This window comes from Vulpes lagopus, chromosome 3 (assembly GCF_018345385.1).
Source record: "Vulpes lagopus strain Blue_001 chromosome 3, ASM1834538v1, whole genome shotgun sequence".
In the NCBI taxonomy this organism is placed as follows: domain Eukaryota; kingdom Metazoa; phylum Chordata; class Mammalia; order Carnivora; family Canidae; genus Vulpes; species Vulpes lagopus.
Window position 1 is genome coordinate 81222119 of NC_054826.1, and position 25068 is coordinate 81247186.

Genomic DNA, 25068 nt, shown 5'->3' on the forward strand with positions numbered 1-25068 from the left:
CGTGGCTAAAGTGTCTATTTGTTTTGCAGCTGGGAGTTGGTTTTACTTTGGAACTGTCTGCTGGGTCTGGCCATCCCACCCTGGTTTCTCTACTGAAGCATGACGGCCCGAAGGCAGGCAGTTTCTTTATAACCCAAATCGCCCATGAAAAATTGCCGACTTCTTACGGAGGTCCACAGGGAGCCGCATTCTCGGAGCCTCGGCTGTGTGCGTAAGCGGCCCCGCGGCTCCGCGCCTTCCCGAGGTGCGCCCCTGCTGGGAGCGTGCTGTGGTCCACTAAGGCTCTCCCTGAGCCCACGGCCCCCTCCCGAGGCCGCTCAGCGCCGTCCCGCGCGTTGCAGCTGCGCCCCCGAGGCGCAGTCCTGTGCTTGGGGCTGTGCTGCGGCGGAGGAAGTGGGCGGCAGGGCTCGCGGCCAGGTGCAGCTCGCACGTCCTCAGATTTGCAAGATCGCTCTTCCCGTGCCGTTTCCCGGCGCTAGCTGCTCGCCCGCAAGCCGTTCCGCGGACTCTGGAAACAATCAGCTGCTGTTGGCCCGGGTTTACAGGCGGTGCAGAAATTGCACGGGGGCCAGACAGGAGCTGGGGAAATCAGTGAGCCGGCTTCCTCCGCTGCGAAGTTGCTCTTTTGCACTCGCCGTCCTGGCCTTAATACCTGCGTGATGCTCTCTCCTGTCTGCAGCCTGTCCTGCTGGGGGCTTTCTGTTTTCACTACGAAGTGGGCTCCCCTCCCGCGGAGTTCCCCCGACAGGATCACTCTCTCCTAACTCCAGCTGCTTCCTTTCCTCGCCAGTAGCTGCCACCAAAGAGGCTGCAGGAGGCCAGGAAAAGGGCGGGAGCTCCGCGCGGTCTCGTGCAGCACGGGAATAAGAGGCATAGTCATGCCGTGTGCCAGGAAAGAAACTCGCAGTTAGCCACGACCCCGACAGTGCAGCCCTGTTCTGGGACACGGGTCTCTCCAAAACCCAGCTCCTTTTCGCTCGGCCCATCTTGCATGGGTAAACCTCAGCCACGACGCCTCACCTGCCCTCTCCAGAGTGGGCTTCTCGAAAGTGGGCGGGAAGTGCGCACCCGCAAAACCAATCCCTGGGGCTCCTCTCTCCTCTCTCCTCAGTATTACTGAGTTTCCCGAGGTCCTCAACTTGATGTCTGTGGAGACGGGACGTCTCTTTCATGCAAACGTTCCACTGCTTCCCATTGTATTTCTTTATGTTACGCCATTAGAGTTTCAGGTAGGACCGGCACGTGTAGGGGGAGCGACAAACAGCACCCCACGGCTGGGGAGGTGCAGGCGCCCCGGGGCTCCGCCCTCCCGGCCCCGCCCCCCGCAGGTGGAGAGAGGGAGCCCCAGGGGCGCTGCAGGGTAGGTTGGAGGGGGCTTCACCCTCAGCTGTTAGCCGGCTCCTGCTGCTTCTCTGTTAATTAACGTTGTCAGCTTGTCAGCCTCCCTCACCTGCCCAAGGAAAGGAAGTGGACTCCCCTGATCGCGCCGCTTTCCCTCCCGTTGGAAAATTGTGGAATCACCTTCTGTGCTCCAGGGCCTAACTGTGGCATTTCTTTCGCTAATTAAACATAGGTCAGTGCTTCTGAGGAAACCAGCCTTGGGCTCTCGGACACTCTTTACCTTGGAGATTCCTTGTCCCTCACTGATGAACACCGAGTGATCAATAGAGAATCGCCACCGCCTCGCTGGCAAGGACTAACTTAAGGGTGTTTGTTAACAGGAGGCTTATCTGACCACTACGCAGTGGTTCAGTAGCCGAGAGGTGTGTTGTTTGTTTGTTTGTTTGTTTGTTTTTGTTTTGTTTTTTAATACAGGGTTTCACGTTCCTGGAACATGAATTGACCCTCTGCCCCTTGTCATACCTAGGCTGCAGCTGATGCTCTCACCTGTTGGGGGCCTGGGCCGTCAAAGTCAGGAACCTCCTGTACAGCAGGGGCAGGGTCCCCATAGAACGTGAAGATACTCTCCTTGTGAAGGGTGCCATCCAGGACCAGGACCAGGACCAAAGACTGGCATTTAGAAACAGTAATTCTGGTAGTCTTGTGGTTGCACAATTTACAAAAAATATTTAGAAATGAAAGTTTTTTTAATCTAAAATGAACACAGATGAAAGTTAGCATTTGATTCTTTTCTCCTGGCTCATCTTTACTCTTTGTGGTTCAGCATTTCTTAGCAACAGACATCTTGCCCAGCACATTCTCCTTATGTGGAATCCCCCCAACCGTGTTCCCTTCTCATTTTCCTTATACAAAAGGGTTTTAGGATTTGATGTCACTGTCCTCCATATCTCAATGCTTGTGTTAAAATAGAGATTATTTAAATACTTGCTGATGGTATGACTATTATTTACTCCTAGGTTTTTCCTTGAAGTTTCTAATAGAGTTTGGCCTTACTCAACTTTGATGTTCAACTGGATGTGTGCCAAAAGGAAAACAATCCAAGTTCTCTTAGATGATCCTGTAATATAAAATATAGCTTTTCAAAGATTGCCCTTCATGTAAACCGGAAGCCATAGGCCAATTAGCTTATGCAAATTATCAGCCAATTCTTTCTTTTATCAGTTTTTTGTTGTTGTTGTTGTTCTGTTAAATGGTTCTGTTTAGAACTTGTTTCTCAGCACCTTCTCTGGAACTAGTGCACAGATACTTGAAGACAATTTATTGCTTACTCTGACTGAAAGACATCTAAATATTTCAAATGTTTTCTTTGCCCCTCACATCTGGATGCTTTTAAAAGAAATACCACTTACTCAGGGTGTAGCCATATAACTTGGGTATTTGGATGAATACTTGTATTATATGGAGAAGTAAAGATATGCCTTCAGTGTCTTAATTCATGTTTTTCTGCTCTTTGGCATTAATGCCTATAGAATGAGTGTTTATGTGGAAAGACAGATACTTATAAAGTCTATTTCAGATAGATGTGCAAGATTTTATTCGTGGTATGGACAGGAGTTTGTCATAGGTAAATACTCTCTTTGTGGACAATAAAAAGAAAAGAAAAAGAAAGCCATATAGTATTCTGGGAATGTATTTGCCAAGTAAATATTTTGGAAAACAGCCCAAAGGAACATATTTAAGGCTGTGATTTTAATACCGAACTAAGGAAATGCTTTAATGCATCAGCTAAGCTCATGGATGGCGGTAATCACATCTGGTTTACCTCAAGCTATAGGAGAGGGAATGAAACTTAACAGCGGAACAAACATCATGAGGCTCAAGTCACATTTTTTTTTTTTTGTAGGTATGCATATATGCAGTGCATGGTTAAAAAAAAATTTTTTTTGAAAAAACTTAAATACTGCCAAGGCTCAAGTAATCCGTAAATGCAGATGGCTTGCCAACCATAAGGGAAGACTGCTCTGTCACCTGTCCTTTCTTTATTATGTAGCCTGTGAGTTTAACTTCAGGAATTAAATATTTTTTTGGATAGGCAACTACTGCGGATGCCTTATTACATGGCCTAGGGAAATAGGGATCTAAGTAAGCTGATTGAGTTATAGCAAAGAGCAGGGTCTCCAGAGAGGGAGCTGCTTCCTCCCCTCCCCACCCTAATCCTGTTCCTTAGAAAGGGACAAAGCAGTTGATGACTTTTTAAAAAATATTTCTTTCATATATTCTTTTTTTTAAATTGGAGTTCAATTTGCCAATATATAGCATAACACCCAGTGCTCATCCCATCAAGTGCCCCCCTCAGTGCCCGTCACCCAGTCACCCCCACCCCCCCGCCCACCTCCCTTTCCACCACTCCTTGTTCCTTTCCCAGAGTTAGGAGTCTCTCATGTTCTGTCTCCCTCTCTGATATTTCCCACTCATTTTCTCTCCTTTCCCCTTTATTCCCTCTCACTATTTTTTATATTCCTCAAATGAATTAGACCATATAATGTTTGTCCTTCTCTGATTGACTTATTTCACTCAGCATTATACCCTCCAGTTCCATCCACATCGAAGCAAATGGTGGGTATTTGTCGTTTCTAATGGCTGAGGAATATTCCATTGTATACATAGACCACATCTTCTTTATCCATTCATCTGTCGATGGACACCGAGGCTCCTTCCACAGTTTGGCTATTGTGGACATTGCTGCTAGAAACATCGGGGTACAGGTGTCCCGGCGTTTCATTGCATCTGTATCTTTGGGCTAAATCCCCAGCAGTGCAATTGCTGGGTCATAGGGCAGATCTATTTTTAACTCTTTGAGGAACCTCCACACAGTTTTCCAGAGTGGCTGCACCAGTTCACATTCCCACCAACAGTGTAAGAGGTTCCCTTTTTTCCACATCCTCTCCAACATTTGTGGTTTCCTGCCTTGTTAATGTTCCCCATTCTCACTGGTGTGAGGTGGGATCTCATTGTGGTTTTGATTGTATTTCCCTGATGGCCAGTGATGCGTAACATTTTCTCATGTGCTTATTGGCCATGTCTATGTCTTCCTCTGTGAGATTTCTGTTCATGTCATTTGCCCATTGCATGATTGGATTGTTTGTTTCTTTGGTGTTGAGTTTAATAAGTTCTTTATAGATCTTGGAAACTAGCCCTTTATCTGATACGTCATTTGCAAATATCTTCTCCCATTCTGTAGGGTGTCTTTTAGTTTTGTTGACTGTATCCTTTGCTGTGCAAAAGCTTCTTATCTTGATGAAGTCCCAATAGTTCATTTTTGCTTTTGTTTCTCTTGCCTTCATGGATGTATCTTGCAAGAAGTTGCTGTGGCCGAGTTCAAAAAGGGTGTTGCCTGTGTTCTCCTCTAGGATTTTGATGGAATCTTGTCTCACATTTAGATCTTTCATCCATTTTGAGTTTATCTTTGTGTATGGTGTAAGAGAATGGTCCAGTTTCATTCTTCTGCATGTGGATGTCCAATTTTCCCAGCACCATTTATTGAAGAGACTGTTTTTTTTTTTTTTTTTCCAATGGATAGTCTTTCCTGCTTTGTCGAATATTAGTTGACCATAATGTTGAGGGTCCACTTCTGGGTTCTCCATTCTGTTCCATTGATCTATGTGTCTGTTTTGTGCCAGTCCCACACTGTCTTGATGACCACAGCTTTGTAGTACAACCTGAAATCTGGCATTGTGATGCCCCCAGCTACGGTTTTCTTTTTTAATATTCCCCTGGCTATTTGGGGTCTTCTCTGATTCCACACAAATTTTAAGATGATTTGTTCCAACTCTCTGGAGAAAGTCCATGGTGTTTTGATAGGGATTGCATTAAATGTGTAAATTGCCCTGGGTAGCATTGACATTTTCACAATATTCTTCCAAGCCATGAGCATGGAATATTTTTCCATCTCTTTGTGTCTTCCTCAATTTCTTTCAGAAGTGTTCTGTAGTTTTTAGGGTGACAGATCCTTTACCTCTTTGGTTAGGTTTATTCCTAGGTATCTTATGCTTTGGGGTGCAATTGTAAATGGGATTGACTCCTTAATTTCTCTTTCTTTCTTCAGTCTCATTGTTAGTGTATAGAAATGCCACTGATTTCTGGGCATTGATTTTGTATCCTGCCACACTGCCAAATTGCTGTATGAGTTCTAGCAATCTTGGGGTGGAGTCTTTTGGGTTTTCTATGTACAGTATCATGTCATCTGCAAAGAGGGAGAGTTTGACTTCTTGCCAATTTGAATGCCTTTTATTTCTTTTTGTCGCCTGATTGCTGAGGCTAGGACTTCCAGTACTATGTTGAATAGCAGTGGTGAGAGTAGACTTTGAAGTACAGCATCCAGCACAGTGTATTTCCCACCTAAAGTATAGACCTCAAAAGTCATTGTTGATTGTATCAGAGTAATTTTTAAATTGTAGCAGTAATCCTTCCTTCAGTTATGAGGTTTTTTCCATTTCAGACATCACACTGCCTCTCTCTTTGGAACTCCTTTTGATAGTATTAAAAACATCAACTATTTGAATTTCTCGATCTACTGACTCAACCCAAGGTGTAGTCCATCTGCTCAAATTTGTGGCAGATCACCAGTGATGAATAACATTTCTGGAAATGTATGCTCTGTTAGGTGTGCGAGCCCTTCATAAATAAAATTGGCAACATTGTCTGCTAACTGACAATTTAATCTAAACGGCCTCCTGTTCCACATGCATTTTCTATCCAGAATAAAAATAATCAATATGATTTCCTGATCACTCTAGGTGTAGCCTAGGGGATATTGTTACCAGATATTTTCTCATTTTGAAACAATTACTGTGATGTAATATATTCCCTACCCTTTGGGTATGGGCTCTAGTTTTCAAACGTTAAATATTGATATTCTCCAAATGTCACAGGCAAGGACTTAGTCTTGTTTATGGGAATTATCACTAAGTAAAAAAGTCCTTGGAGACCTTAGCCATGGAGTGTGTGATTCAGGTTTGTCACCAGACTCTGAGGTTTAGGCATCTGTTCTGTCTAGGCACAGAATGCATTTTGGGATCTGAGTATAAATTTTTGTCAACAAATGTTGTAGAAAGTCATTTTAATGGGAAAATCCTGCCCAACAAAGGAAATCCTCTTTTCTGTTTTAAATCATGTGTCCCGAGTTTGTTGGGTAGGACAGATATTTGACAACAGCTCTGATTCAACACAGCTGAAAATTTCTGCCCAAACTTTCAAGTCTACAGATTTTGATCATAAGGTGAGTTAGAGAAATTATATTTGAAATACTGTCTAGCTGAGTTGGTGCTCCCAAATCATAGCCATGTGGAGAGATAGTAGGGAAGATGTAGGGCTTTTTCTCAGGTCCATGAAAGATGCGTTTGTATGAAAGTGCTGTGGTGAACACACAAGACTGGCTGGCAGCCCTGGATCCCTCCTGTCTGGCCCTTCTCAATTCAGCTAGATGATGCCATGAGTAATGCAATCTGAGAAACAGCATAGCTTCCACAAGGGCAGTAGTCACTGGGCTACAGAAATGGCAGGACGCCATTATGCCACCTCCTGGTGGGGGAGATAGGCCGGTATGTGCCCAATAAAGGAGTCTCATGCTTAAGCCCTAACAGGGTCTAGGTGGTATAGGAGATTCAGGAATCCAGAAGCATTCCTGGAAGAAGTGGAATCTGCAGGGTTTTGGTTTTGAAGAGAGAGATGGTATTAACCAGGCAAAGAATGGGAAACTGTCAGCCAAGGGGCCATTTACCCAGTGAAGTTTCTTTCATTCTGGCCCATAGGAAAGACACTCCTAGGGCTAAATGAGGGAATGGAAGTACAGAAAGGAAAAGTCATAATCTGAGTTGCTGAAGAGACTGCCTGATGGGACAAATTACTGGAGAGTTTTCAAAGCCACTTTGAAATGCCAGACAACCTGTACTTTATCTGTTCAGAATTGCAAATCCTACAAAATTCCATTTCAGCTAGGAATACCAGTGACTTTGTAGTGGGTGTTATTTTTATTATCAAGTGTCAGTCATGTGGTCATGTGGGGTTTTTGTTTTTTTGTGAGGTTTTTTTTTTTTCCACGTTTAATAATAAAAATGGAAGCAAATGTTACAGATTTCAAACCAAGAGGAGCTCAGTGCATGAAGAGCTGCTGGATATGGTTCAGAGAATGTTCAGTTTGGAATCTGCCAAAGTGATAAAAGAAATGAGAGGTCAAGGCTCTTCTATTCTTATTCAGAAAGTTGAAACTCGCTTCCTTCCAGTGTGACTCACTGCTTTCCTCTGCTTCCAGCCTTATGTTTTATGGACATGTGGACCCAAGATCCCCAGCTCACCATGGAAGTCAGGTTGTCTGGTGGCTGCCACTATCACCTCCAGTTGATATCTATCTATCTGAATCCTGGAGGAAGAACCCCTTAGTGATGCAGAGCTGTCTAGGAATCAGAGCAGACCTTGCAGAGTCCCAAGGGTGCAAGGGAAAGGATGTGGTATCTTTAGGCACTGTTCACTTCTCTGATTTATTTGTCATTATTTTGAAGCCCCCCTCCCTTCCACCCTGGAGTAGCCCAACAAAAATCCCTTTCTGTGTTTCCCCTTGGCACGGCTAAATCAGATCCAGAGGGGGGAATCTGCTAAATATGGGAGACCTGTGTCTTAGACACCAACCCACCACTTTCTCAGTGTGTGACCTTTAATGAGACACAGGACTCTTTGAGATGCTTTCTGCGTGTATAAAAGGAAGAATTGAACTAGATCATTCCCAAGCCCCCTGCCAGCTCCAATTCTCTCTGCTTCTGGGTATTAAGATCCTCAAGGAAGGGTTCATGACATCCTCAGTGGCCCTGATGGAGCTGTCCCTTTATAAATGCTTGCACTTGAGGTCCTGGGAAACAAGGTGGGTGTTAGGATGAGAGGCTTCATTTTCATGCAGTTATATCCCAGGCTGGGGACTTCTGAATGGTATAGCTGACGTACAGTGCGCTTAAACAGAAATGCTGGAGCTGCCAAAGCTTTTATGGAAGGACAACTTCTTTGAAAGAAGTTTCCTTTCTTTTAAGACAAACAAGAAAACAAAACCCTTTAATAGCTCTGGTTCCATTTACTTGTTTTTAACTTTCCATCAAGGCTTAAGCAAATGAAATGGATAAAATCAGAAGTTGAGGTATAGTTGACAGTCAAGCCCCCTGCTTTCCTGCCAGGGCATCTCTGCTAGTAAAGCCTAAAATCCACTGGCTTAAAAAGAATGCACTCAAGAAAGGAGGTCTCAAAGCAAGAGAGAAATCACACTTGATGCTCCCTGCAGAGACTCTACCATCCCATAACTGTAGTGTATGCACACTCATTTTCACAGGAGGGCACAACCATTTAAATAGTGCAGCAGTATTGCCCTTTATCCCATAGACTCCAGGAGAGTGTGAGATACCAAACAAATAACCACTGGTCTGTTGTTGGGACCTCTGGTGGTGGAAGCACTTGCTGTGCTGAGTGTCTACTGGAGAGTCATTTCTCCCAAAGGTAGAAGGAAGTGGGGCCCTGTTAGTCTTATTGCAAATAAATATACTGCTCAGAATATCCGCACTGTTTCATAGCCCTGCCTGCACATTTGACCAGAAACCAGAGATCTGGGGACCAGGGAGGGTGGCAGTGGCAGCTCATCAAAATCTCCTTCTCGCACATCTCATCTCAGAGCCACAGTTCCCAGCATGGCTCAGACCTTCCCATCTGAGACAAGCCTGGGCATTAGCATGTTATTGAGCTTCAGGATCTAGTCAGTCTTCAGGATGACTCTTTAGCTAAGAACCAGTGAGAGTGTACTTCCTGCTCACATTCTGCATCAGTCTTATCTATCTACTCAGAATCCTGTGTAGGGTATAACCTGCGTAGTCTGCTGTGTGGCTACTGTGACTGTGTGACAAATCATCCCAACTTAATGATTTAGAACAACCATTTACTATATGCATGGATCTATGGTTAGGAATTTGGATAGGGAATTGGCAGAGAACCATCTGTCCCACACTGTAAGCTGGATGACTCCAACATGGAGCTTGGAATCATCTGAAGGCTGAGTCCTGTCCATGTCTGGCTGTCAGCAGGGGCCTTAGGTGGGGCTCTCAACTAGACACTCACACATGGCTTGTCCATGGGCTCTGGGCGTTCTCACAACATAGAGGCCAGATTCCAGGGCAAGTGATCTGAGAAGACATATCATCTAGTATGAGCTGGCTTTGGAAGTCAAGCATGTCACCTTTGGCATGGTTTGTCCATTGAAGGATTGTCAACTGCCCAGCCAGGCTCAGGGTGGAGGAGTCATAAGCTGACCCTTGACAGCAGAGCAGCAAGGTCCTGGTAGGCCGTACTCCTGTGGCTACACATACACTTGGCCATACCTGAGCATAGCATGGAAAATACAAGGAAGTTTTGCCTGGTCCCTAGTTTAAGTACTTCTGCAACAGTGTTCACCTTATAGCCATGACTCTGGTCCCACTGTGGCCTCTAGGGACAGGAAGGAGTCCTTCGGACAGAGCAAAATTTTTCACCAGGTTGGTAGAAATATGTAAATCTGCTCTTCGTCGGCTGTCTCTGCTCAGGTCAGGTCATAAATCAGTTCTCTTCCCAAGGTTCTAAGTGAGAGCACTATGGTAAAGCTGTCAACTCCTCAAATAACACCCACCCAGGTCACAGGCAGGACGAGGAGTTCAGGAGCAGAGTCTGTTGGGCCACCAAGCAATGGTTTGTGCAGGAGCTTATAGAGATTCTGTAATTAGGGCAACAGCCTCGTGTCAGATTGCCAGACAGATCTTTTCTTCATAGTTATGGAATCTTAAGCTCTTTGAGTTTGTTTCTTTTTGCCTCTTTATGTCTTTTTAATCTGCAAAATTGTTTTGTTTTGTTTTGTTTTGTTTTTAAATATTCAGGTGTATTTCTTCCATACTTTTCCATTATGGTTTGAATCAGTATTCTTGGTAACCTTTTTCTTTCTTATATTTTAGAGATGTGGAAAATACAACTAAGTATGGAGAAGAACATAAAACTCTTCTATAACACCACCCCTCAAAATAATAATTGTTAGTATTTTAGTACTTTATCCATTGTGTACTGCCTGATCATTAAATATTCCTGTCTTTAAAATGATTTTAATGACTAAAAATGAATTAAATATACTATCCCTTTTATTTTAACTACCCCTTTTAATGCTGGACATTTTATTTCTTCTTTCCCATGCTTTTAATGCAATTACTTTTGCATTATTAAATATGTTTTTATTTAACATATATAGCATTCTCCATACTTATTTAAAAGGTTTAATAAAAATAATTTATTTCTTTGTGATAGATTCCAGGAAATGGAATTACTGGATCACAGGCTATGAATAATTTAAATTTAAATAATTTAAAGTTTTTGCTACATGTCTGAAATCGCTTTCCCAAATTCACACAATCACTATCAATCTGTACATAATTTTAAAAGGCAAACAGGCGGGGCTTATATGTTTGGGGGCGGGGTATGTAAAGTCATATTTTAAGTGAATTTAATTCAGCTTTTTTTTTTCAAACTTTAGAATTTTTATTGAATCTTCAATCATGTAAGGCACATTAGTGCTAAACAAAGTTTAAGAGGGTAGGGGGTTTCAAATATAAAAACATAAATGAGTGATTTTCACCTTTTCCCTGTCCCTCTTTTCCCCTCCATTTATTGTCATCAGTTCTCTCTGTTTGAGGGCGCAGGAGCCGGCATTCCTAGGAAGGAAAATTGGCAAAATAAGAAGGCAACGGAGGACCAAATATTGGGGGGTGGAGCAAAAGCAATAGGCATAGCAAGAAATGGACTGAAACTCAGAGGTCGAGGAAGTATAAAGCAATGAGCAGTAGGGCAAGAAGGCAAACCGGGAGTACTGGAAGACAAGGGAGAGACCTTGGCCAATTTTCCAGGGGGTGCCGCAGGCCTCCCTGTAGGAAAGAAACATGAGCCAGCCTTTCCTTGCTGGTCATTCTTGTGTTTCCTAGGGGCAGCTCCATCATTACCCCTGATCTAATTGTGGGGATATGTGGGAGGCCTCTTACTTGTGGAAAGAACCCCTGACCTCGTGGCAAAGCCATGAATAGCCTTGGATTATTGCCACCTCTCGGTGCCCCCACTGGTGACCCTTGCCCCCCATCATCAGTGCGGGAGGGCTGCCAGAGAATTCTGGGACACATTAATAGAATCTTGTCCCCTAAGCCTCCAGCCTGCCAGCTATGCTAGGGACTCTTCCGCAACAGCAGGTGGTGGCCCTTAGGGGTGTTTGTGAGCTCTGGAACTGTCCACAGGATTGCAGGCTCCTGCGGTCTCGGAGGGGCGGTCTCGGAGGGGCGCTCCAGCTGCTCTGGCCAGGTCAGGCAGCACCCTGCGGGGAGGTCTCAGCAGGACGCGATGGTGGCCCCAAGGCTCCACATCTTTCGGCCTGGAACTGGAACACTGGAGAGACACGTGGTCGGGGTGCGGCTCCCAGATCCCACGCTCATTTGCAACTACTCCACGGGGTGAAGGGGCATGCTCCCCAAGGCCACTTTCAATACAAGCCATGGAGAAAGTTGGTCAGGAAAACCTTCCTGAGCTAATGTAGAAAACCAGCTGAATGCCCCGTAGGCTGCTCAGTCTGGAGAGAGGACTTGTGCTTCTGCGTTACAGCAGCTTGGCTACTCGAAGGAAGCCAGGGACCAGCTGCTGCTTTCTAGATTTGGAGTTCTCTTTCTCTAATTCAGCTTTGATTTGTATTTGTTTTAGCTTGAAGGTGAGGATTAAGTCAGTTGCCTCTCTATCTTAAGTGCTTTCAATTCCTTAATTCTGTGTTCTGAGCCTGTGTTTTTCCTCTCTTCGAGTGTATTTTCAGCTGTCTGTATTTTCCCCCAAACACTGTGCTTTTCTCCTTGGTGCAGGAGTCGTGGTCTCACTGCCACCGGTCATTTTCCTTCCGATGATCTTTCTCCTAGTGTCTCATGTATTTCACGCATGACTGTGGGGTTGCTCATTGCCCACTGTCTCCACTTCCGTGTGATTTGTCCGCCCTGTAATTTTGCATCGTTGAATGATAACATGATTACTTTTAGGATCAGTAATATATGGATGTATATGTGATTTGTATACATTTGCTGTCTTCTCATCATCACTGCCATGGTCAATTACGGGCAGACCCTCATGCATGCTTCACGTGCCTTCTTGTTTGTGTCCATTTGTCCTTGAAATTGTTTGATGCTGTCGCTAAATTTTTTTCTTCTGTATATACATTTACTTGCAGTATAAAAGGCTTTTCCAATATTTGCGGTAGTTATTTATAGTTCCCCTTAGCCCCGTTCTATTCTAATATAGTTGACCAATTGGAATATAAACTCAAAAGCATTCTGGAGGTAATATAATGAATGTTAAATTACATATCTGGATTTAATGATTATTCATGGCCTCCAATTATAATATTACATAGCTCATTATCTCTAAGGCCTTTTTAACAGTGAATATCACTACACTTGGGCATTTCGTTGTTGTTGTTGGGTATTAAGTGCAACTTTTATAGTAACCCTACAGTTTAATCTAAATATGTATCTTAATTCTTCCCTTAGGCAAAATCTTTTTAGTGTACCTTCTAAGACTTTCACTCAGGGTTGGGAAAATAATCACTTTTACATTAGGTTAAACTTTATTTGTTTTTATTTTTTATTTTTTGTTAAATTTTAATGAGCTTGCTCTTTGCTGCTTATTTATCTATTTATTTATGTATTATGGTTTTTTACTGGAATATAATTGACATAGAACAGCAACGAAGTTGGGGTGCCTGGGTGGCTCAGTCAGTTAGGTGTTGGACTCTTGACCTGATCTTGGCTCAGGTCATGATCTCAGGGGAGTGAGATTGAGTCCCATATTGGGTTCCACGCTGGGAGTGGAGCCTTAAGACTCTCTCTCTTCCCCTCCCTTAGTGTCCCCCCAACCCCTGCTCCTGTGCAAGTGTGTGTTCTGTCTCTCTCTCTCTCAAAAAAAAAAAGTTATACAATACGTTGACTTGGGACATGTATATATCGTAGTGATTACCACCCTAGCATTAGCTAACACCTCTATCATGTCATAATTATCCTTGCTTTGTTGTGGTTAAAACATTTAACATCTAGTCTACTAGGATTTTCGAGGTTTATACTATAGTATTGTTGACTATAATCACTGTGCTGTGCATTAGATATCCAGGACTTACCCATCTTCTAAGTGCAAGTTTGTCCTTTTAAAACATCTCGCCACACCTATCCCCATCCCACCCCACCCCCACCACCCAGCCCCTGGTAACCACCATTCTATGCTCTGTTTCTACAAATTCGGCTTTTTAAGATTCCACGTAGAAGTGATATCATGCAATATTTATTTTTCTCTGTCTGGCTTATCTCACTAAGCATAATGCTGCATTTTTCCTTTTCCTTTGTTCTAAGATTCTCTATTTCCTTTCCTCAGTTTTTGGACCTTGCTTATTCTTTTCTTTTAAAAGTCCGTGAGCTTCTATATGCAAGTTATTGTGCTTGCGGGTGTGGGATGAATGGGTAGTAGAGGTTTTACAAACACTTTTGAGGACCTAACGTGTATCAGAATGGCTGGAAGAATAGTGTGACCAGAGGCAAAGGGGCCATCCAGTTGGCCAAAATTAGGTTGCATGTCAAAGGGGATACAACTGGAGTGGGTCCCATGGCCAGTTGTGAAGGGGCAGAGTTTGGACTCTGCTCTGTGGTGGTTTTGTGCTGTAAAGTGAGATATAGAAGACACTTTTTGGGTTCATGGGTGGGATCTAAGTTTGAAGGGGAAGCATCTGAGAAGGAAGGGGCTCTAAGACTCAGATATTCATTCATGGAATCAGTGGATATCCCATGCCTGCCATATGTCAGGGGCTCTGGACCACAGGGAGCAGGCCACCATCCATCTTGCTCTTCTGGGGCCTGGCATTCAGCAGCCCTGGTCTTCTGAGGGTTTCTTCTCTGGTGAGAGGGAGAACAGATTAATACCTGTGGTGGTGGCAGCAGCAGCTGTATATAGAATACATACCTCATGGCACTTAAAGTCTTCCTAATTTTCTAACTTTTAGGCCCTGTGACTAGTGTGTAAACCATGTCCAGTGCTCCATTGGATTACTGTGCCCCTCAAGGAGTAGCTGTGTTCATACAGCTCAACCAGGTTGCTCCTGTGATTTGCCACAGCTCGACTCTTGTTTCGAATTCCTATTACATCTGTCCACAGATGCAGCTGGGAGACTCAGGCTTCTCCTTTGATAATTCAATGTTAGGAGTTGACATCCTGGAAATGGCACTTTGAGATGACCGGATAAGGGAGGTCATCTGTGGAGCTCGTTGTTTGGTAATAACCTGAAATCAGTTCATGTCTTCTCGAGAATGACCTCCAAGGAAGACAAAGGTTCTGGCATGATTCTCCTGGTGTGCAGAAGCCCGGAGGGCTCTGTTGGGAAATCTTTGCTCTGGGTACTGCTGGGGAAAGTACAGATGTCTCATAGTCCTGAAAAAGTCTATAGTTTACAAATGATCTTTTTCTTTTTCTCTGGCCAGGAATCTTGCATCCTTTCTGCAGAACTTGGAGAAAAATGTGAAGCCATAGACAAGAAGTTACTGTACTTAGAAGACCAGCTTCACACAGCAATCCACAGCCATGATGAAGATCTCATTCATATCCTTTTCGTCTTACCTATTAAGCACTTGCTAGTTGTTTTGTAAGAGCAAGTCTTAAAAAAATACTCAATTTTTTCCATGCCCTGGCAGATGGAAACAAATAGATGCTGCTGTAATTTATAGCACAGCACACCTTAGATCTCTAAGATTATCCTGGATGCAGTGTTTTCTCTCTTGCTTTTGTTGGTAAGTAATTCAGCATTTTTGATTATTAAGCCTGATCACTAAAAATTAACCGTGAAGTTCAGACATGCATAGAAGGCCAAAGCAAAATGCAATTTTCAGGAGGCATGAAGCTGGGTTTGTGGGGCACAGGTGGTTGTGGGTCTCCCTGGCTCAGTTTCCCAGGGGCTTCTCTATATTTCTTTACCATACAATTCTGCCCTGGAATGAGCAGCAGAGTATTATAATTAACAGGACTTTGGGTCATTCCTTTTCAATTTCTTCTTGCATGAGACTCCATATACTTGGTGTCACATCTGCAGATGCCTTCTTCAATACTAGCTGCCACTGAGCAAGGTGGCATGAGAACATATTAGCTTCAGTTTACATCCATATGAAGCACCACCTCCTGTGTGGATTTGTGAATGTGCTTAGTTCTAGTCAGTTCTTTCAAGGGCAAATGGATGGGAATGCAGATAGATGAAGGGGTATGCAGCCCCATCCTGTATTTTTTTCAATTATTCAATCAGAACACTTCTCCATTCATTCATCCTTTCCAGTCAGTAGTATGACCCTTGCTAGATAAGTTTGTGGGAAATGTAGCTATTCTTGTGTTTGTTCTCATTGCTGTCTTACTTTTCAGAATTCTGCTTCTTTTTATATTGTATCTTGAGTGACTGTGTGTGTATGTCTGCGTGTTTGTAAGTAGCTTTGCGACTAATCTTAATCACAGGTATCAGACCCACAGTTTAATGATGGATTCAATGCCGTTTCCTTCCTCATCATAACCTTAAATCTTAGACCTTGGTTATTAAACTTATCAGGAAATTTCTTCAACATAATTGGTGATTCCTTTCACATTGCTCAAGGTAGATTTTTAAAAGCAGACATTTTGTTCTTCAGAATTTCCTACCTCTTACAAAACTGGTATTTAAACTATTCTTAGAAAGTTGGCCAAAGAAACAGTAGAAGAGTTCTTGTTTTGCATTTTTGTTTATTCTGTGTTCACAGATTACCTAGATTTGAGTATTTATAAGGGAACATGGGCTCCAGCAAATGAACAAGTAACTGTCTATGTGCCTGGGGGCCTGGAGTGATGTGATACAGAGAGCTAGTGCCTCTAGAGAGGTTCCAAGCCCCCAGCCCAGCAGGAGGGGGCTTTCCCCAGTGGGACATACCTCTAGCTTATAGTGGAGTCAGAGAGCAATTCTGAGGGCTGTAGGCAGGGTCTGTGCTGGTCTCTAGACCTAAATTTTCTGAATTTTATAGTCAAGTTTGGTTCTAGAGAGTTAGGTTTTCTCCTTAATAGGGGTGAGTGGCCAGGGAGGAGGCTGAGAGGAGGTAGAGCTCTGGGTAAATAAACCCTGTTTAGTGGCCCCACAGTCTACCCACAACTCAGGAGCAGCAGGAGACAGACAATTGCTAAAGGTTTTTCATGATTCAGCTTCCTCATCTGTAACATATGCCTCTAAGGTTTTCATGAGGCTCCATGGGGCTATATTCAGGAAAAATCTTTAACATGGTTGTACATGGTAGGTGCTAGGTTTTAGGTAGAAAATTACATTCCCCAAAGTCCGTTTGCCTCAACAATTTCAGTGTCTGTGTCAAAAGTTCCAGCCACATCCCATTTATATGTCAGAAGTTTTAAGACAGGTTTATTCAATTATTTCGTAATAGATGTGTGAATAAGTCAGTTTGTAGCCACACAGTGGCCTATATAAAAAGTCATTTATGTCTAATAAAACAGCAATAAATAGATAGGGATTCTTCTTCCAACTTGATAGTTGAGAAAACCACAATTAGGTAACTGGTCCAGCGTCATTGCTAATGAGTGGCAAGCTCTGTGGTCCTCGTTGGTCCCATTGGGAGGTAGCTATGCCTGCAAATAAGTGGACAGGCCCATTCTGTGAACCATAAAATTACTATAAAATTTTTAAGCTACAATAAAAGTATCTTACCAAAGTTATGTTCTTGAGAATTTTGCTGATCCTTGCTGAGATAAGTGGAGACATACTAGGGGCATGTCAAACCAGGGCTGGAAAATACTGCATGGGTCCTGAAGACATCCTCTTCCCCTCAAAGAAAATCCATACTGCAATATGGATTTCAACCCAAACTTATCTCTGAATCCCAGGCTTTGTTCTGTGTCACTGATTGAGGGGAAAGACACAGAAGCAAATCTTTGAACTCAAACAAAACAGCACTTGGAGTTGAGTGGAACATGGCACCCTAAGATAGAAAGACATATTGACATGGCTCTGTGGAGGCTCCCTCCCTGTACAAACCAAAGCCCTTGTTTCAAATAAGTTTCAACTTATCTAGAGATTCAAAGAGGCTGCTGAATCCTCCAGCCAAACTGACTGGTTTGTATTTCCACTCTTGATCAAAGACACAAAGCTGAGTACAGTTGAAAGAAACAGCTTGCCATCAACAACACAAAAGAATTACACAGTGAGTATCATATTTTTGTTTGATTCCATTAAATACTCTGCCAGAGCCTGCTGTGCATATATGATGTAGCATGAACGTGATTAATGTGAGTCTGCAGTGAATGTCCATGTCCAGAAGATTCAAGCCTTGGATGCTACAGATGCTCATATTCTGTGTGGAAGACACTAGGCTTTTGCATAAACCATGCGTGTGAGACAGTGTTGCTAGCAAGGCATCAGTGCAGGGTGGGCCACTCATCGACGGTGGAGATGGGTTTCCAAACAGATCCTCCGGGCATCCTGACTTGATGCTGAGGCTTGGGCAGCCTGCTGAAAGTGTCCTGCTTTTAAGAAGAAGACACTGGATTGACAGATCCAAGAAGGGAGAGGAAATAGCCCATGTCTCTTCGTCATCCTGACAGACTCACTAAATTACATGTAGCCTGACCAAAGACCAACACAAACCCGTCAGCTACTGTGGTAGCAAGTGTCTGAAAGAAGTCTGCACCACTAATTGGAAGAGCCCACGTCAGAGAGGTGACTCATGCCTGTTGTCTGAAGAGAGGACAGGAGGTGTGACTTCCCTGCCAGTCAAGCCAGGATTTCCAGGAGCATTAGTCTGAGTTTCTAGTAAGATTTCACAGTCATTTTGGGTCCTAATTAGCAGTCATGTTTTGAAAACCATTTTGGATGGTTCCTCCATGTCCAAAACTCTTTAACCGAAAACCATCCAGGGAGGTGGATTTTTAAGCAGGTTTCTTCTAATTTTTCCCCCTTCAACTTCTACAACACACTTTCAAAGTGGGGGTCTGGGGAAAGTACACCTAAGATTAAGACACTTTTAGCGTATTTCAAAGCCCCCCACCCCCCGCCCCCTGGGCAGTCCTGCCTGCTTCTGAATCACAGATGAGATGAGGACAGACTGCTTCTATTTGTGGTTCTATTTGCATCCATGTCCAGGAGACCTTCATGGAATTCCGCTCTCTCTGCTTATTTGGAATGCATGGTGCCCAATCGATTAGTTTTGGTGGTGCTTGATGGCATGCAAATACTCTAAATACATCCAGGCGCATGCAAAAACATCACATTCCCCTCAGATCCCTTGCCTGGTTCAACTTCCAAATGCGTAGCTTGAACAGACAAAGGTAACAGCAGTCTGGGGAGATTGCTGTGCCTTCTTGGAAATGTTTTCCACTCTAGAGCTAAAGAGCTGGAAAAGGGGCCACAAGGATCACAGAACTCTACTTGTGAATCTTACAGAGGAAAAAACAGACTGTAAGAGGTTGTCATTGAGAGCATTGTGTGTGCTGGGCTGATGCGGATACGGTGGCCTGGATTTCTTCCATTGGCTTCTGCCAAAGGGAATGGGGTGGGGAGAGGAAGCCTAGGAGGTGGTGTGCGCCCCAGGCTGCCCTGCTGCTAGCTTGGCACAATGCAAACTTGGCACTAGGTGGGCACCACAAGGAGCGGCCCCTGTAGAAGCATCAGATGCAACCAAGCAGGTCACGTGTGTGGATGAGGCTTTCCTCCTTGCTCTTCAGCAGCTGCGTTCCTCACCTTCGGCTTTTTCCTGAAGGTAAATTTCCTCGCACTGCAAGCCCCAGTGGCTAGAGAGCCATCACTGTTGGTATGAAGAAACACTTTTAGCAAATGAGAAACTGTTTCTGAGAAATACTGTTGTTTCTTTTTGAACCAAACCAGACCAGCTGAGCTGATCTACTTTTGACTGAGCTACGAACATGATTGCTTGGAATCCTAATTGACAGTCTCAAACACACAAAAAAATGTTTTTATGTGTAAACAAAAGACCTTCTTGAAAGAATTTGAGGTTCTTTGCAAGTGGCTGCCCTAAGTGACAATGTTGTCTTGCCTCTGTATTCCTGGGTGACATCTGTGAAAGTTGTCTTACTATCTTACCCCTTTACTAATTGCAAACACAGCCTGCATAAGTTTATTAGCAAGAAGTTATACATTTGCTTGATATGTGTATAGTCTACCCCACGGTGGTAAAGAATGGTCTTGGGCTCCAAAGGTATTTTTAAAGATGTTGGCATGTCAGTCCTTATGCCATTATTGTAATTAATCTGCTCATATTCTTAGATGCCACAGATTTGTAGTGGCATATCTGTTACAGGGGAATTTTATATTTAGCCCTAGAGGTCTCAATGGCACAGGCATCATAAGAATCTTTCAGCTCTTTGAGACTTACTCTTACACTTAGATATAGTGAGCACCTCTATCATATCTATCTAAAATCCAATATTGGAATTTTACTTCATTTGCTCAGCACTTTGACAAAAACCAAGGTCAAATATGTCAATGGGCTTCCACTTTGAATTTATTGGACTAGTAATCAGAAACACTGATTCTAGACCTACTGTACTACTTAGTAGCCTTAAGATCTTAGTTAGCAGTATCAAATGGAATACATTAAGAAAGTATGAGAATATTTTTTAAAATATATTATTCAACATAACCTCTAAGTACTTAGATAAGTACTTATCTAATATTTTTTTAAATATATTATTCAACACAACCTCTAAGTACTTAGATAAGTACATATCTAAGTACATTTCTTGGCTGACAAATAGGCTTTTCCAAAAATCCCTCCCCACCCTCAAAAAACTCCAACTCATACTCAGTCTTCTCCTTGATAAATTACAAGTTCATCACTTAGATAAAAAATCTGGGAGTCATTCTCAATGCCTTTTCCCTCTTTCACCTCCCACATATGGCCCATCACTATCTGCCCTTGGCTCTGCCTTCAGAACATATGCAGAATCTGGTCACCTCTCACCTCCACGGCCACTAGCCCAGTTCAATACGTGATCTTTTCTTCTCTGGAGTATTGCAACCAGTGCCTCTTATCTCCCTGCTTCTGCCTTTGCCCCCTTTAACCTACTAGTGATGAAAGTAGCCGAGTGATCAGTCACTCTCCTGCTCCATACCCTCCATGGCCTCCATCTTGGAGGCTACATACATGCCCATGTGGGTTTACTTTCCCTTGAACTCACTGACACTCCACTCCACGATGGCGGTGACTTTGTTCAGTTCAATCCTGTGCTTCCTACATCAAGAACCTTTCTTTCTTTTTTTTTACCCCCCAGAACCTTTCTTAGCACACAGTAGGAGCTCAGGAAACGTTTGAGTATTTGAATGAGTGAAGGAAAGAACAAGGATCTCTTTCTGTTTTTTTTTTTTTAATTTCCCCAACTGCTGAATGGTGAAATGTTTCAAGTGATTTCTTTTATAGAAATATTGATTTAAATATAAAAGTATGCATTCCGATTTGAATATTATAGAAGTGTGAAAAAAAATAAAAGGCTACATTGTCTTCCCAGGATCAATACCTAGAAGTTTACCACTGTGTCCTTCTAATGCACTTTTCTTGCAGAAATCACTTATGTGTATAGGTTCTCCATTCCATACAAATTATCCTGTAACTTGGTCTTCCCCATCTCCACTCCATATTTTATCCTGGATTCTCTGCCATTTTAGTCCATGTTTTGGAACATACATTTGTAAGGCATCGCATAGTCAGGTTGGTTAGAGAGAGGTATTTTGTAAATAAAAACATGATTTTTTTCAGTTTAAAAAAATTCCAGTATAGTTGACATCCAGTGTTATGTTATTTTCAGGTGTATAGTATGATCCAACACTTCCATATATCACCTGATGTTCATTATGACAAGTGCCCTCCTAAATCCTCATCACCTATTTCACCCATCCCTCCACCTACTGCCCCTCTGGTGACCATCCAGTTGTTCTCTACAGTTAAGAGTCTTAAAAAAAGGAGTGTTTGTTTGTTTGTTTTTAATTCCACATATGAATGAAATCATATGGTGTATGTCTTTCTTTGACTGACTTATTTCACTTAGTGTTATATTCTAGGTCCACCCATGTAGTTACAAAATGGCAAAATTTCATTCTTTTTTATGACTGAGCAGTATTCCATTATATACATCACTTTTCTTTGTTCATCTATCAATGGACATTTGGGTTGCTTCCATAATTTGTCTATTGTAAACCATGCTGCAATAAACATAGGGGTGCATGTATCTTTTTGAATTAGTATTTTTAAATTCTTTGGGTAAATGCCCAGTAGAATTACTGGATCATATGGTAATTCTATTTTTAGTTTTTTGAGGACCCTCCATATGATTTCCACAGTGGCTGCACCAATTTGCATTCCCACCAATAGTACACAAGGATTCCTCTTTCTGCACATCATGGCCAACACTTGTTGTAATAAAAACATGATTTTAATCATTCTTATGATCATTACGCCATAGACTCATTAAATGAGGTTTCCAGGATTTTTGATGTCTAGTCCTGATCCAACAGAGCCCAGAGTGTTAGCTACATCCGCTGCGTTAGTTGATAAGCCTTAAATCTCTAGTGCCTCACAAAAGGCCCTAAATGCTTACAAGAAAAAAAAAGTATTTCTTTTAACTCTAGTCTTGTGAAGAAAGTATGAGAGTATGTATTTTATTTACTTTTATTTGCTATCTTTCTTTTATGTTTTTGAAGATCTAATTGGTTTTATTAAACAATTCATGAATGGGGCAGCATCTCTTCTAGCAAGTAGAGGAGGGCTCCTGAGAATATGCATTTTCCAAGTGAGACAAAGCATTTTAGTGATTTGCTAGCTTTTTGACGCTGGTGATCATTTGCTCCAATCCCTGTCTTCCAACTCCTCTGTGTGTCACTGCAAATTGTCGGATGAAGTGCTGATGCATTATTTTAATTATGTAACTTAGTCTTTTTTCCTTTATGGCTTCTCTGTCAGTCTCTTTTTAAAAGTCTCTAGCGTTCTAGTGTTCTGTGAGGGCCAGAAATTGTGCAAGTTCTTTAAGAAGCATCTCACTTTGGTTCAATTCTCTCTCTAAAAACCTGTGTCATCTTTTAGCAATAATTATTACAAATAGGGGCATGTAGTCCCAGGCTGCATATCAACGGTAATTAGATCTCAGGAGTTTGTCAGGATTCATAAACTACTTAAACTCTGTGCTTACTCTTTGGAAATGTGACATAACTTTGTGGTTAAATTGCAGCTTGGTATTTAGTCTGGGACTATATACGCTTTTACTCGTAAAGTCATACATGTTTTCACTAAGGATTAGTGTCCAGAGAAATGGAAGACAGTGAAGCCTTTTTTAAAAGAAAAGAAAAAAAAGGTAAATATGGTATTCTTTCTTTCCTTGCACCCGCTCATCTCCTCCCTCATTCCCCTCAAGTTCAAGTGCAAGGAGTGAACCATGCTAGTAGATGAATGTAAATTACACAAATGATGAAGTCTGGTGAAGCTTCAAGATGAAAAGCTGCCAAAAGCTTTTCAGGGTGGTTCAGCATTTTTACTTAGGAGAAGTTCATTTGCATAATTCCCAGAATCCACTGGAGTTCTTTATTTAAAAAAGAAAAAGAAAGCTTTCTACAGTCATAACCTGGGGGTATCTTTTTCTCTTGACATTGCATTGACATTGTACTTAAATAAAACAACATTGTAGAGTTGATGGTCTGTGAGTGGTAAAATCTCTGCAAGCTACTTCTCCCAAAGCTTTCTTTATGTTTTTTCCATTTCTGATCTAGGAATATTTAAGTGGTTGACCTCATGTGATAATTTAACAGTATTTAAGTGATGTTTAAGTGACATATTCCCATATTTCCCCTTCATTCCTCTTGGCTGAAGTGAAATTAATTTGCTTATGAAACAAAAATAATTCAATCTGTCTCTGGTCCTGTTTATCTTTGAGTTGCTCTGACTTTAGGTACGAAAGGAAACAGGGACCTGACCGTGGATAGAAAAAAAGCACGATTCGTTAAATACAGTCCCAGAAAAGGGCTGATTTCTTAAGAGAATGACAACCTTATTTATCCCCTATAATTATTTGCTAAGTTCTCAGTGATGGTTTTCTCTATGTGAGAAACAATTTTATAGGTTAGGAAAGTAAGAACCCAACAGTTTAAAGAAAAACCAACCAACCAACCCAGAAAAGGCAAGCTCTGTCAAATCTTGTGTACCCTGAGTGGCTATTTTACAAGTCCCTGGGGGATATAATAACACAAGACTGCAGATTCGAACCTACAGAGGTTTAGAAATCCTTGGTTCATGAGAAAACCAAGGTTCAAAGTGATTTGCACAAGGTGACAAGACTGGCTTGTGGCTAACAGGGACTTTAACTCACGAGTCAGGACCTACAGTGGCCCCAAATAATGGATTTCTTGAGGAAGCTCGAATTTCCAGCCTTCTGCCCTTCGTGCTGTCCAAGCACTTGGCTGTAGCATTTGTGCCCCCCCCACCCCCGCCTGGGGCTTAGCAGGAACCCCTCACACTGACCCTACAGCCCGGAGCCTCCCAGTGGGCCATCTGTCTCAGTGTCTCAGTCAACAAGCTGACTCTTCTTTTCCTTTCTGAAATCTTACTTGAGATAGTTAATAACCTCAGGCCTCATGGAGATGGCTATCGCTCTTACAAGAAGTGTAAAATTTGTATTAATATTTAATTCCTACAATTTGGAAGAACTTGAAACTGCAATTAGATGTCAGTGCCCATCTGCTTCCTGCAGGCACACGTGCTCTTATCAGATCTCTCTGAGGCTGCACAGGGCTGCCCGTCACCTTCGCGTGTGTTCCTTAACAACGTGTGCACAGAGTCTCAAGAGGGAGCTCCAGATGGTGAAGGAAACTCTGCAGGCCATGATCCTGCAGCTCCAGCCAGCAAAGGAGGTGGGAGAAAGAGAGGCTGCAGCTTCCTGTGTGACAGCTGGTGTCCGGGAAGCACAGGCCTGAGGCAGGACAGCAGGGGAGGAGGAGGGCGAGCGGCCACATCAGCACCCGAGGCCTCTCTCACCTCCCCTGCATGACCCAGGTGCCTGAATCAACTACAGACACAGGGCCTGAATTTGGAGGGGGATGATCTGCTGGATTTCCTTCCGAATGCCAGCCAGAGGTACCTTTCCCAAGTCGTTCATCGGAGAGTCCTGCACAGAACTTGAAAATCTTCTCGTCTCAGCTCCCATTAGACAGAAGTTGGGGTTGAATTCTGCTAGAAAAATGTCTCTTTTCCTGTACCATCTTGCTTGCTACTGCAATTAAAGTATCTCCTGATTTAAGAACCTATTAAGAGGAAACTAAATGTAAGTCTCTCTCACTGTACCTGTTATACTTTCTTACAGGCACATGATATAAAAGAGCTAATTAACCCCAGGATCTGGAATTAACAGCTTTTCACCTTCTCCTGTGATTCACTGTAATCTCAGAAGAATGCATATGAAAAATTCCAAAAGGCATTTCTTTAAAGTAACAACCTGTCAGTGAGGTGCAGTCTTATGGTTTTCCTATTGTGGCAATACCTGTTTCTGCTGGAAGGGTCCTTGGTGTTTCACACCAAGGAGGACATTCTGAAATTTGTCCACAATGACAGCAAAAAGGGA

The 25068-nt window shown here is 42.8% G+C and overlaps 1 protein-coding gene and 1 pseudogene across 7 annotated transcripts in view; one reads left to right on the forward strand and one right to left on the reverse strand.

The window, feature by feature from the left end:
* DISC1 (DISC1 scaffold protein) overlaps positions 1 to 24750 on the forward strand; it is a 350357-nt gene extending 325607 nt beyond the window's left edge. For 2 of the 7 annotated variants that reach the window (XM_041749369.1, XM_041749368.1), the window contains exons 12-13: positions 14925 to 15042; positions 24285 to 24750. In XM_041749369.1, the coding sequence (XP_041605303.1) occupies positions 14925 to 15042; positions 24285 to 24424 (258 nt within the window). In that variant the 3' untranslated portion in view covers positions 24425 to 24750. Of the gene's footprint in view, positions 1 to 29; positions 245 to 1573; positions 1764 to 1867; positions 2036 to 14924; positions 15044 to 24284 lie in introns of those variants that run through there. The other 5 variants (XR_005986855.1, XR_005986856.1, XR_005986857.1 and 2 more) reach the window with 5 other exon arrangements.
* On the reverse strand, positions 10698 to 12125 carry LOC121487536 (annotated as a pseudogene).
* Positions 24751 to 25068: the final 318 nt, after the last annotated feature.